We start from the raw sequence: 14284 nt of genomic DNA, 5'->3' as shown, positions 1-14284 counted from the left end.
ATGAGAGATGAACGTATGCACAGAGGACCATGTTGCTGCCCTGCAGATCTCTTGTATCGGAACCTGAGCCAGGAATGCCACCGAAGATGCCTGCGCCTTTGTGGTGTGTGCCATAAGGAACCTTGGCTGGCTCGTAACATATCTGGATACAGGACGTGATCCACAATGAGATCCCCTGAGATGAAACCGGGAGGCCTTTCATCTGGTCCGCAACCACCACGAACAGCTGATTCGACTTCCGGAACGGTTTCCTGTGCTTGATGTAAAAAACTAGCGTCCGCCGAACGTCCAGTGAGTTGAGCCTCTGTTCTCAGACATTAGCGTGAGGCTTTAGGGAAGAAGACAGGCAGAAAAATGTCCTGGTTGGTGTAAAAATATGAAACCACCTTTGGAAAGAAGGCCTGGTGAGGTCTGAGTTGTACCTTGTCCTTCTGGAAAACCATCTGGGGGGGTTGGAAGTGAGGGCCTTTAACTCCGACACCGTCCTGGCTGAGGCAACGGCGACCAGAAAGACAACCTTCCGTGAGAGGTAGAGAAGGGAGCAAATCACCAATGGTTCGAACGGGGGCCACATTAGCCTGGAGAGGACCATGTTAAGATCCCATGCAGGGAGCGGTTGTCTAACCTGTGGGTATAGTCACCCTAAGCCCTTGAGGAAATGGGCAAAGACTGAACATCCGGCCACTCCCGGGTGGAAGGCTGAACTAGCAGCAAGGTGCATCTTGATGCACAACGCTGCAAGACCATGCTGTTTCAGGTGCAGCAGGTACTCCAGGATGATTGGTATGGGTGCCTGGAGTGGAGGTGTGTGATGCTGAGCACACCAGAACGTGAACCTCTTCCACTTTGCTAGGTATGTGGCCCTAGAGGAGGGTTTTCTGCTGCCAAGCAGGACCTCTCTTACCAGTTCCGAGCACAGGAGCTCCATGGGGTTTAGCCATGAAGCTTGCAGGCTGTGAGGTGGAGGGACTGGAGGTTGGGGTGAGGGAGGCAACCGTGGTCTTGAGTGACCAGGTCCAGAAGCAGTGACAGTGTGATTGGGGCATTCACCGACAGCTCCAGGAGCATGGTGTACCAGTGTTGGCAAGGCCACGCCAGTGCCACCAGAATCATCCTTGCCATGTTTCTGCAGACCTTGAGTAGGACTTTGTGCATGAGAGGGATCAGCGGAACAACGTACAACAGACTTCCCATTCAAGGGATCAGGAATGTGTCCGCAAGCGAGCCCGGGCTGCATTTCTGGAAGGAACAGAATTGTGGGCACTTTCTGTTGCTCTGGGTGGCAAACAGATCGACCTGGGGAAACCCCCACCTCTGGAAGATGGAGTGTATGATATCTGGGTGGATGGACCACTCGTGGTTCCGAAAGGACCTGCTGAGGTGGTCTGCAATTCATTCTGTGATCCTGGGAGATAGGATGCCTCCAGGTGAATGAAGTGGGCTATGCAGAATTCCCAGAGCTGGAGGGCTTCCCGACACAGTGGAGAGGAATGGGCTCCACCCTGCTTGTTGATGTGAAATATGGCCGTGGTGTTGTCTGTCATCATGGCCACGAACTGCCCTTGTAGCCGGGCCTGAAAGGTTTGGCAGGCTAAATGCACAGCCCTCAACTCCTTGACATTGATATGGAGGGAGAGTTCGTGCTGCGACCATAGGTCTCGCGTTTGGAGGTCTCCCAAATGCATGCCCCATCCCAGAGCTGACGCGTCTGTTACCAGGGACAAGGAGGGGTGGGGGCTGTTGACGGGGACTCCCTCGCACACCGTCCAAGGGTCGAGTCACCATCGGAGAAACTCGAGTACTTGCTCCGGGACAGTGAACACTGAGTCCAGGTGGGGAGTGATGCCGAGCCGGGGAGGGCGACCATCATGGCTGGCTTGCCTCTAGATGGAGCTGGTCATTGTGGCACCGGAGGCTTTTCTCTGACTGACAAGGGCTGAGGAGCTGTCATGGCAATCAGATCACTGGCAGCTTCAAAAGTGTCCGGGGTGGAGAGCAGCTCCAACTTCTCCACCTGGCACTGTCTTTCAGGAGTGTTGCTGGGTGCTGGACTCAACGGTCCCCATGACAGGACCGAAGTCAACAGTGCCGACTCCTGTGCTCTTGGCACCGAGTGCTCCTGGATAGCTGCCACGTCTGCCGGCACTGCTGTCTTCAGCACAGGGGAATGACCCTTATCAGTGTTCCTGTGCCTCTTGTGCGGCACAGGGGAATGGGAGTGGTGCCGGGTTGTCAACGCAGCCTGCGGTGCCAGGGAGCACTGATGCCAAGGGTCTCTTAGACCAGAGTCCTTCCTTGGCACTGTGTTGCATACGGAGGCCGGGGCGCTCCACATGGACACGCTCGGTGCCTGGTCCTGATGATCCACGGCAGGCTGGGGGTGAAGAATGGACTCCATCAAGAGATGTTTTAGCCGAAAATCGCACTTTCTTAGTCCTGGGGCGGAATGCCTTGCAGATCCTGCACTTCTCAGTCTGATGAGTCTCCCCCAGACGCCTTAGGCATGAGTCATGGGGGTAGCCTGTTGGCATAGGCTTACTGCAGGTTCCGCAGGGCTTAATCCCTGAGACCGAGGCATGCCCTGGAACCCGGGGAAGGGATTGGGGGTGAACTACAACTATATACACAACAACAAGTATATACACAAACTAAACTACTAACTACAACTACAGCTACTAAGCACGCTAAGGGAAGCATTTGCTACGCAAGCAACTGCAGTTCCAACGACGGTCACTGGCGGCAAGAAGGAACGGGGGAGGGGCCAGGTCAGCAGGGGTATATATTCAGCACCATAAAGGCGCCACTCCAGGGGGCTCCACAGCCGACCCAACGGGAGCTGCTAAGGAAAAAACTTTCTGACGACTGTGCACTCAGCGTGTGCACACCTAATTGGAATTGATGGGAGCAATCACTCGAAGAAGAACGACTGTGCCTTGGGGAGGGGAGGAGTCAATGCTACTCTAGTGAAGCTGTGATGCTAGGCAGCCATTTCAGGACTACTGGGCCCCTGCAGGGATGGCCCTGCGATCTGCCAGGTTAGTGGGGAGTTTTTCTGTGGGGACAAAAACCTTGTTGAGATTTCCCAGTAAAATGTCCTATCCTGTAAATTTTGCCTCTGGAAGGGGTGATGTGGCCCCTTTTAATGTTAGGCACAGGATTAGATATCATCCTAGTTCTTAACAGATATTATTCAAGTCACAAAACCACCTCCAGCTGGGCAGGCTCTGTTCAGGAAAGGCTCAAGGTGAGTACTGACCAGGACTAAAATGCATTGGCAGAGATACTGTGGAAAATTTACCACCTTAATTATACCACTATAATTCCTATGTGGACACTCATATTCCAGTATGTTTGGAAGAGTTGCTTCGGAAGCAAATAAACTAAACCAGAAGGCAGCATTCTTACTCTGAAATATAACTCCCTGTGTGGAGACTACCAGTATAACTAGAACAGTAAGTTTCCTCATATAGACAAGCCCTGTACATGGGGGAACATGTATAGTGCAGTCTAGACTAGCAATGACTCCAAATCCTAATCTAAGCCTCTTTAGGGAAGATCTACATGGAAAATTTACATTGGCATAGCTATGGCTCTCATGGGTGTGAAAAATTTACACCCATGAGAGACCCTGTCAACACCAGGGTTTCGGTCAGCTTAATTATGTCTCTCGTGTGTGAATTTTTCACTCGCATGAGACACATGAGTATCCTGATGTAACTTTTCAGTGTAGACCAGGCCTAATTCATGAAAGCAGCCTGTGAAGAGCCAGGAACTGAGGTAAAGAGTGATTCTCACTGATTTCAATAGGAAAAGCAAACTGCTTCGAATGATGCTTTTTAAGTAAGATTTAATATGTATTAAAAATAACTGGAAGAGGTGGATAAGTGTAATTTTGTTTGCAACAAACTTGCTTTACAAGCCAATAGGAAATATTTCTCTGGCAAGTTGCTCTACAAGTTAGCAGCAGTTTGAAGTTGCTCAGAGGACTGGAGTATTATAATAGTCCAAGGGAGAAGGATTAATCAGAGTGCAGGTAAAGTGTCAAAGACACAGAAACTGCAGAACCATGTAATAGATTTTATTTACCTATGGTTTAGTAATTTATCGTATGGCTTTCACCTCCAAATGTGTTGTGTGTGTACATCTCAGACATAGGATTTCAGAGAAATCCTCTGGAGTTTTTCTTTAACTGGAGGATATTTCTGATAGTCTCCTACTTCATGGTCAATGCCAAGCAACTTAAATCAGCAGTACTTTCCCTTACACACACCTTCAAATATAAATTCAGACAATTTATATTTCATGAGGAAAAAAAAAAAGTCATAAAAGAGTCCCCCTATTTCCTCAGGCAGATTTTCAGTTATTCACTAAACTGACCCAGTGGCTTAGTACGCAGGTCAGGACTCTTCCTACGTTTCACCGGACAGTCCTGATCTAAAATGGCACGTAAGCCTATATTTCCAGACAAAAAATTATTTTGGCCATTGTAGCAGGATAACATCGCATCAGTGACATAATGTCCTCATGACCTAGTGCAACATCACTGTTGTTGTGGTGCCATGATAGAGAATCCAATATGTACATACCCAAGTATTGCCTAGAGAGAAGGACCCTGCTTAAACACAAGCTGGATATGACTATGATCTCAATAACAGAACATATTTACGTTAGTTTTAAAATATGGGAGTAGATTACTGACAAAAAAAAACCCTAAACTAATAGCAAGGATGAAAAAAAAGGCATGTTTTCTGATTTGGCCTTTACAGTAGAGCTTTGGCATAAATGATAATCAAATTTCCCCACTTACATGTCTACCTTTTTTATACAGGGTCATTAGCTTCTTTTTAGACTAGTAACCACATTCTTGCTAGCAGTGCAAACATTTAGCTTTACATTCTACGATTATGACGTTTCTTTTTTTCCGATCAAACTAACACATACAAATATTCGGTGATGCGTCTGAAGTTTCCTTTTGGTCATCTTCCAGTGCATCGGAGGAGGACATTGGATCTGCAGCAGCCTGCATGAAATAAGAATTCAAAGGACAATGGGAATTATAATAAAATGGTTTATACTCCTCTCTCCTTGTTTTAAATATTATACATGGATTCAAACTAACTAAATTAGTTATACAGTGACAGAACCCAAAATCTGATTTTTCAACAGCTCTTTTGTAAGCTGGAAATTTATGATACAAAAAAATATATTCAAAAGACATTTAAAATCTCTTTTGAAAGAGAGAGTATTTATAACTAATACAGAGCTTACACAATCTGATTAGACATTCTAATCGAGTAGACTACTCTCTTTAAATCATTATAGAGAAGAATCGTGTGAGTTAGAAACCACTGTGCACAGATGATTCTAAAAGCATTGCTACTTATGGGAAACATATTTCACAGCTTTTTAACTTGTGTACCACTGGAAGTCTGAGAAGAGTGCAAATCAGATATCACAAACTATCTACATTCATTCAAAAGGGTCTGTTATGTATTTATGCCATTTTAAGTTATATGTATGAGAGAGAGAGAGAAAGAGAGACTACAAAATAAGGCCTGATCCTGGAAACACTTATGCACATGCTACTTCCCACACATGAATAGTTCAAGTCAATGGGACATGAAGTCAAGCACACATGTAACTCTTTGAAGGATTGAGGTCTATCTGACTTGATGTCCAAATATTTACTTGAAAATTTTACAACTTGTGATATTTGAGACAGCTCTTGACTAGCAAAATCCCTTTGATTCATAGTTAATATATAAGCTTTAACAACACACAACTACAGACAACACTCCCTGTAATTCAACCTGCAGTGTTTTGGGACTGACCAAATATCCAAGCAAGTCAGAGAAATATAATTAATGCCGAAAGATACTACAAACAAAGTAAAGCCCAACTGCGAGCTATGTTTACGCAAGGGCATTGATTTCAATTCTTTCTGGTAACTGTTGGGAGAATCTGGAATTCTTCCTCAACATGTTCACATGCCAGTGACCGGATGTGGATCAATAATTATTTAGAGTTCCTTCCAAATGAAAGCGCTGGGTAATGAAATCAACACCTACCAATATTTACTTGATAACCAAAGTAATTTCCAAAAGGATGTACATTTCCTATTTTTAAACCTTCAAGTTTGTTAGTTTCTTCCTACAAAAAACCAAAACAATGCCTCATAGGAGGTTTTCACCACCTCTAACCTTATTCTTTCGTACCACAATATTTCTGCTTACAGAAATTCTAGCACAGTTTATATGGCAGTTTCAACAGCCTCTACCCCATCACAGATCCCATTGAATTCATATTTTTACCTAGAGGTGCCTTTTTTGGGGCACTTTCATTGATAAGACCTAAAATAAGGACAGACAAAGTGTATCTGATGGTTGAAAGCTTTATACTACTTTTAGCAAGGAAGTTTTACTTCTCAAATCCTTGGGGCATTTCATTAGTCAAGTCAGTAATTCTCAGTTGTTAAATATTAGGGGTGAAATCCCGCTCCCAGTGAAGTCAATGGGATTTTTGCCATTGACTGTGATGCAGCAAGGCTCTCAACCCCAGCCAGCAGCAATCAAACTCCCCACCAGTTTTCTGACTTAAGTAATTTAAGTAATTCAAGGCAGTGCACAACATACTTGTTCTGCAGTAAAAGAATTTATAGACAGGATACAATCATCAATATAATCAAGTACTCACTCAGCCTCTGAGTACCCATTCTCTGAGCCTTCCAGAGTAAGCAACTCTATTCAAACATTAATAATATTTCATATTATATTTTTCAAATATGAGGCATAAAAAAACCTAAATTCTGCCATTTGTAATGGCTTTATCAATATAATGAGGTTGAATGGGTAGGGTGTGGGTAAATACTATTTGCCAGATGAAACAAAGTCTTAATTTTATGATTATTACACACACACACACACACACACACACAAACTATCTTCCATATCAAAGTATTTGCAGGAACATGGGAAAGTGAGTTGAAAGAGAAGAAGGGAAACAGTAGGAATTCAAGGATGGCAAAAGGCATTGAGGCCATGATTCAGCAAGGTACTTAAGGTGCTTACAATGGAACTGCTCACATGCTTGAAGTTACTCTTACAGTTTTACCATGAGCCCTTGAAGTCAGGTAATTAGGTGAGAATCTCAGCTTTTACTTAAAAATAAAAGGGTACATTTCTACCCCTCCCAGTTGCAGAGAAAAGCCTGAAAATAAACCCTAGGGGTCCCAAATCTGGACATCAAATAACAAGAACCCACGGTTAATCTAATTATTTTTAAGACAATCCTATGATTTTTGAATGCTTGGGGCTGATAACAGTGGGCATGTGCTTAAGTACCTTGCTGATTCTGGGCCTTGTCAAGTGCCTTCTATCATCACTACTGGGGAAGATGTTATTCCCAACCCTACCTCGGGCTGTTGCTCCTCCTGCATTACTGACGTGTAGTTTAATTTCACCAATCCGAAAAGGCCTGTAAAAAATTAAAAGGTGGGTGGGGGGAAATAAAAGATTAAGGGCTGTAACTAGCAAAGGTTGGAGCATTTATGAAAAAAAATAAAGAAAAATACTGAAAAGTATAGGCATTTCTATCCCCCACTTTCTCCAGATAAATAGAAAAGATAATAGAAGCAACCTAAAGATATTGCACAAACTTGTTTATGGATATCTGGATCAACGGGAGTTGGAAAAAATGGGAATTTGGAGTTTGCCAGCCCAGCTACCCAGGGTTCTGCAATGTACAGGGTTATACCAATTTCTGCAGATCAGCTACACACAAATGGAAATACAAGGGACGGTGTGGGGGAAGAAGAAAGAGTTCTTGGTAATAGGAAAAGTGTTGTTCCACTGTATGTGCTTCTCTACCTTTTTCCTGACATGACCCATATCACAACAGAAAAGAGTTTCATGCACCATCTCCTTTATTTTGGGGACACCTCTGACACCTGGCTAAAGAACAGGAAGGTGATCACGAATGCCCACACCCTGGACCCAATTGGTGGACTCACAAGCCCTAGGCTGAAAAAGCAGGCATTAGTTTTTGCCTCCCAAAATGAACATTTATATTGGTATCATGCATCACACAAAACATTATGAACAAAGAGGCATGCCTCTCAGTAGCACTAAGGCCCCTTCGCACAGTTCTCTTTCTGGATAAAGAGACCTTAGTGTAACTTAAAATCAGGCTGTTTAAAGGTTATGGTGACCAGATGTCCTGATTTTATAGGCTTTTTCTTATACAGGCGCCTATTACCCCCTCCCCTACCCCTATTTTTCACACTTGCTATCTGGTCACCCTATTAGAGGCTGCTGAGATAAGTTTGCCTAATTTGTCCCACGCTTGTTTTCAAGCTTCATTCTTCCACGCTGCAGCATATACCCAGAAAACCTTCTTTCTCCCTGGACCCCAATCATGCAAGGTTGATAAAAACGGACTTCAGTTATAGTCTAGAGCAGGGGTTCCCAAACTATGGTATGTGAACCCCTGGGGGTATGCGAGATGCCTTTGGAGGGTGCATGGGAGAAAATACGTAATGGTCACTTTTATTTTATTTATTTTATTTATTGCATTTTCATAATCGGCTACTCAGACAAAGCTTTAAAACACTGTGGGAATTTGTTATATAAAATACGGTATTTACTTCAAGATGTACCAATGAGAACAGATACACAGAGACACTGATGTACAGAGCCCTCACCTCTAATCACCGTACACCACGGGTTCAGTTGCCCAGCAACTATCCAGTCTAACTGAGCTCAGAACTTGGGGTGGGTGAGACGGTGTTTGGTTGTATTTGTCACCTTATAACTATATCTGTATGTAACAGTGAAATATGGACAGATGGCTAAAGACAGTGTTAAGAAGAACACACACAATAACAGTGATGAGAAGGGTAGGAGTACACAGGCTGCTGGTAGATCTGGAAGGCAGCGTGCAATAAGAAAAGTTGGGAACCTCTAGTCCAGGGCATGCGGCAGACCGTAAGAACTATTGAATTAAATGACTATTCCTTCCTTATGCAAACTTCTTCCACAGAACCCATCATTGTTAACCCACCAAAGTAAATGTTAATAAAATAAAGAAATAACAAGCATGCAGGGCCTTGGAATCAGAGTCTTCTGTAACCTGGTTCATTGAGACAATACTGTTCAGACATACACTTAGAATGCGAACTTTTTGGATCAGGGGCCAGGTTTTACTTCATGATCTGTACAGCATGCAGCGCATTGATGCCATCTAATAAAATCAAGCATGACTTCACCCTCCATCAAGTCAGTCTACCTGAACAGATCATGGAAGACGCTCATCTAAGATTATCTTATTTTTTGCACACAGGGATGTATGAGACACAGACTGTACATATGCCTTCACCGCTTTTGCAATACATTAAAAGGACAACATTCTAGTCTTTTGGTGCATGCCAGATTTCTAGTTTTAATTCAAATGGATTTTTATTGCTTTCCAGCTGCCACTTAAAATTGGATATTGGAAGAAAAAAATATCCAAAAGGGCAGCAAGAAGCATCAGCATGTAGCTCAGACAGCTGCCCATATGTATAGACCAGCCTTAATGATTCACACGATAGGGCTGTCTACTGCTACTGGTCACCCAGCAAACTGGACGGGGGAGCAGGGAGAACAATTGCAGTTCAGGCAACAAGACAATTCCAATGAGACTAAAAGCCTGACTCTGCAGACTCTTTGTAGGCAGAATTCCCCATGAAGTCAGAGGGATGCTATGCGGAGAGCAGCTACAGATCAAGCTCTGACCCTGTGGGGCAAACTACATTAACAAAACAAAAATTACTTACAAAGACTCCAAGAGATTAAGTTCCTGATGATTTGTCCATACACAGACAAGAGTTATAAGTATGCCTTTTTGCTAACGTTCTTTCAAGAAGAATTATTTTTATTATAATAAAAAGAACAGGAGTACTTGTGGCACCTTAGAGACTAACAAATTTATTAGAGCATAAGCTTTCTTGGACTACAGCCCACTTCTTCGGATGCATATGCATATGCATCCGAAGAAGTGGGCTGTAGCCCATGAAAGCTTATGCTCTAATAAATTTGTTAGTCTCTAAGGTGCCACAAGTACTCCTGTTCTTCTTTTTGCGGATACAGACTAACACTAACATGGGGGGGAGGGATAGCTCAGTGGTTTGAGTATTGGCCTGCTAAACCCAGGGTTGTGAGTTCAATCCTTGAGGGGGCCACTTGGGGATCTGGGGCAAAATCAGTACTTGGTCCTGCTAGTGAAGGCAGGGGGCTGGACTCGATGACCTTTCAAGGTCCCTTCCAGTTCTAGGAGATAGGCTATCTCCATTAATTTCTAATTTCTAATTACTCTGAAACCTTTTATTACAATGTGCAGTTAAGAACAAAAACCCCACAATTCCACCTGCTTTTTCTTTTAAAAAAAACATATGCAAAACTTGGACACCAACAGGGCAGGAAGAGACTATAAGATAAAGGGATGAGTGAAGCGGAAATGCTATTTTAACTTTCACCTGTCTTTTATGCCTCAGTAGCATCGTACGTAAACATAATGAAAGGGAAGTATCAGGGGGTAGCCGTGTTAGTCTGTAGTCTTTAAGGTGCCACCGGACTCCTTGTTGTTTTTGTATAATGAAAGGGAGTTCCTGCTTTGAATAGCTTGCATGCTAAATAGACAATGCAGACAAGCATAACTACAAATTAGCTGTGCCTTAGTTACTGACCTATTCCCCTGTAGTAGATCAACTTAGCACTTGATTTGCTTATTTATGTACAAATAACCAGAGTTTTTCCAGCATCCTCATACATCTGAGCTCTAGAGTCAAACTGAAAGGTTTGGTAAGTTTGAACACATGCCTTTTACCTACAGTTGGGGGTTAAAAAGAGTAAATTACAAGCTCCAGTTAAAAAGCAAACTCTTATACACAGGCTTGGAAGGATTAGATTTTTCATCAGTAAGTATCACTGTACACACAAAAAACAATGAAAAACTATTTCCATCAATAATAATTGAAATGTACAGATAGTCAAAGTAAGAAAAATGCTGCTTGAGAACTAGACTTTGATTTAAAGATATTTACTCTGTATATTTTCACATGTGATGTTGACAATTTGTGTTTTAGCAATTAAAGCTTTCATTTTTTTGAATCTCAATGTCTATTGTCATTCATTGTCAGACCCCCTCCCACTGTCTGACACACACCCACATGCATAATTTTGCATAACAGTGAAAATTTAAATTGATAAAAATTGAAAAAATGCTTAAAAATAAACATTGAGATTATCTGTTGAAATTATTTAAAAAAAATAGAGTTCTGCCAAGCCTCGTTATACAGAAGCACCAAGTGATTCTAAATCATCACATAGATAAAATTTAAAATGACCATCTCCAATTCTCACCAAATTGTGGATGCCACTAAGCACAATTAACGGAAAAATATTCTCTTAACTTTACCTAGTTAATTCTAGCCTCAACAGCATCCCTTGTCTGTCCTGTCTGTTTGGAATGTAAGCTCTTTTGGGCAAGCACCGTCTCTCACTGAGTGTACCATGCCCACCAAAACGGGGCTCCAACCTCAGTTGGAGTCCTCTAGGCAGTACTGCAATACAAATAATGATATGCAGCACAGTATAGTTGAGGTTGACCAATGCTTTCCATTTTAAGATCCTGTTTTCAGTTGCTTATAACTTTGCCAAAGTTAATTGTTTGGGATGAAATTTATCATGCTGGCTGTCCACAATCTTTTTTTGTGAGGGGATGGGAGAGAGGAAGATTTCAGACAATGCTTCAACCCAGGAGCGCCACCAGCTTTTCTGCCGCCCTAGGGCGGCAGAAGGTACCACCCCGAAATGCCACCCCCCAGAGGCGGAGGAAGGTCCCGCTGCTGAAATACCGCCGCGGTCGCCGCCCCCCAAATTGTAGCACCCTAGGCAACCACCTAAGTCACTGAATGAGTTGCGCCAGCCCTGCTTCAATCATTTCCATAAACAAGATCAGGGGAAAATATATTGTTTTTCTCCATGTTAAAAAATTCGTCCAACTGTATTGTTAAGAAGCTCTAACACTCCCATGCTTGGGAGCATGGACTTGAAATTTGGCAAGGGTGTTGCCATAGTACCAGGTCATGCTTTTTGCAATCTTAGTGAAAAATCTGCTCAAATTTGTCCACGTTCAGAGCCTCTGAAAAAAATCTCAGTTTGCACATGCTCATTAGAGACTTGAGAGAGTGGCCTGAAGTTCTCCAAAGATTCCATCTGTACTGATCATGCTCTGGCCCCACACAGCTCCTATGGTCTGACCACATTTCACATGCACCATCCCTGTGACTCAGCATACTCCACCCCAAGGTTGCAGGAACCTAGCAGGACTTTCCTTGCAACTGCTCCTTTCACCGACCAGCGACTGCTGCGGCACCAAGCAGAAGAACTGAGAGTAGGGAGACTGTCTCTCCTGTGCTCACAATACTCCTGTGATGGCCCCCCACGCCCTTTCACGATGCCACCTGGAACTGGGGTACCACTGAGCCCGCCTGACCCACTAGCCTGTATTGCTATACGCTATATTGCTGAAGCAAGCCAGTCAAGCCTTCCCCCAGGCTTCAGACTGCACTTTACCAGCACACATACAGGTAGGGACACACACAGTTGCAGCTATACACACAGATGCTGAGATCAGCTCTGTATGGGAAGGCTCAGCTAAGGAACTGCCCAGTACTCAAGTGCACACCCCCTCTGGAGGGTAAACCCAAAATTATACTATCTTGCACTACACAGAGAACTGTACAGCGTAAGCTCATGAAATTCACCCCCTCCCTCAACGTGGAGGGGAATATACACAGCTTTCTGCCCCAAGTTATGATTTCCACACACACACACAGGTTTTAAACAAAACAAAAACAAGTTTATTAACTATGAAAGACAGATTTTAAGTGATAAGGGATAGCAAACAGATCAAAGCAGATTACCTAGCAAATAAAACAAACACGCAATCAAAGCTTAATATACTAAAGAAACTGGTTATAAGTAGCAAATTCTAACCCTAAATGTTGTTTTAGGTAGATTGCAGAGATTCTTGAAGACAAGCTGCATTTGCTTGCAGCTTAAAACTCCAGATCTTTCTTTCACAGGCCAGACAACACTCTCACCTGGGCTCAGCCCTTCCCCCCAGTCCAGTCTTTTTGTTCTCAGGTGTTTCCAGCAGTCCTCTTTCTTGGGCGGGGAGTCGATGAAGAACGAACCACAATGATGTCACTCCCCTGCCTTAAATAGTTTTTGCCTATGGCGTGAATTCTTTGTCTCCCAGTTTGATTCCCACCTCCGGTCAGTGGAAAAATACTAGTATTATCATGGAGGCCAGTACCAGATGACTTGGTCACACATCCCTGCAGCCATAACTCAGAGGCTGTTTGCAGCATCCCCAGGAAGGCTTCCCAGTGGGAGATTAGCATCTTCAAAGACCTACTGTTTTCCTTAATGGCCCTTCCCAACCGGCCATCCACACTGATTGCATTCTGTCTAGTGGGCATTCCCCAGGTGTAAACACATTTGTAATAGATTCATAGACAATATTCCTAACTTCAGATACAAAAATAATACAAATAGGACAATCATATTCAGTAAATCATAACCTTTCCAATGATATCTCACATGCCTTATCTTGCATAAAATACATCATAGTTATGCCATAGTCATATCATAACAATATCTCCAAGAAGAATATGGGGGTGTAGTGCCACAACTCCCATTACTGGAGCCCAGGCAGCAAGGGGAAGAATGAGGGAATTGCTTGAGTGGTAAGGAGCTGGGCTTGGGGAAGGGCAAGTAGGGAGACTGGCACCCAGGGAAAGAGGCAGGTGGGGAGAGGGAAGGCGGGAGTTTGAGACTGAGATGAGGAGTCAAAAAGAGTTGGGAAGGGAAACTAGGTCAAGGAGACAAGAGGGGCACGTGAGGGAGGTGAGACTGGTAAAAACTGGAGGGGCCAAGGGCAGAAGGGTCTGTAACCACTAGAGAACACTCTCCTCCATAGCATGGAATGGAACACAACATTCCCTAGTCCAGGGGTTCTCAAACTTTTGTCCTGGTGACCCCTTTCATACAGCAAGCGACCCCCCCCATAAATTAAAAACACTCTTAAAATATATTTAGCACCATTATAAATGCTTGAGGCAAAGCAGGGTTTGGGGTGGAGGCAGACAGCTCATGACCCTCCATGTAATAACCTTGTAACCCCCTGAGGGGTCCTGACCCCCAGTTTGAGAACCCCTGCCCTAGTCTCAAAACTCCTATGC

General features: G+C 43.7%; 1 protein-coding gene across 5 annotated transcripts in view; it reads right to left on the bottom strand.

Moving 5' to 3' along the window:
• Window positions 1–14284, bottom strand: part of TRABD (TraB domain containing) — a 62002-nt gene that overhangs the window by 26369 nt on the left and 21349 nt on the right. For 3 of the 5 annotated variants that reach the window (XM_054022328.1, XM_054022310.1, XM_054022318.1), the window contains 2 exons: window positions 7412–7473; window positions 4942–5020 (listed from right to left, as the gene is read on the bottom strand). In XM_054022328.1, the coding sequence (XP_053878303.1) occupies window positions 4942–5020; window positions 7412–7435 (103 nt within the window). In that variant the 5' untranslated portion in view covers window positions 7436–7473. Of the gene's footprint in view, window positions 1–4941; window positions 5021–7340; window positions 7474–14284 lie in introns of those variants that run through there. The other 2 variants (XM_054022336.1, XM_054022300.1) reach the window with 2 other exon arrangements.

Source organism: Malaclemys terrapin, chromosome 1 (assembly GCF_027887155.1).
Source record: "Malaclemys terrapin pileata isolate rMalTer1 chromosome 1, rMalTer1.hap1, whole genome shotgun sequence".
In the NCBI taxonomy this organism is placed as follows: domain Eukaryota; kingdom Metazoa; phylum Chordata; order Testudines; family Emydidae; genus Malaclemys; species Malaclemys terrapin.
The sequence above is the reverse complement of the archived record's forward strand: the minus strand, read 5'-3'. Positions and strand labels throughout refer to the sequence as shown.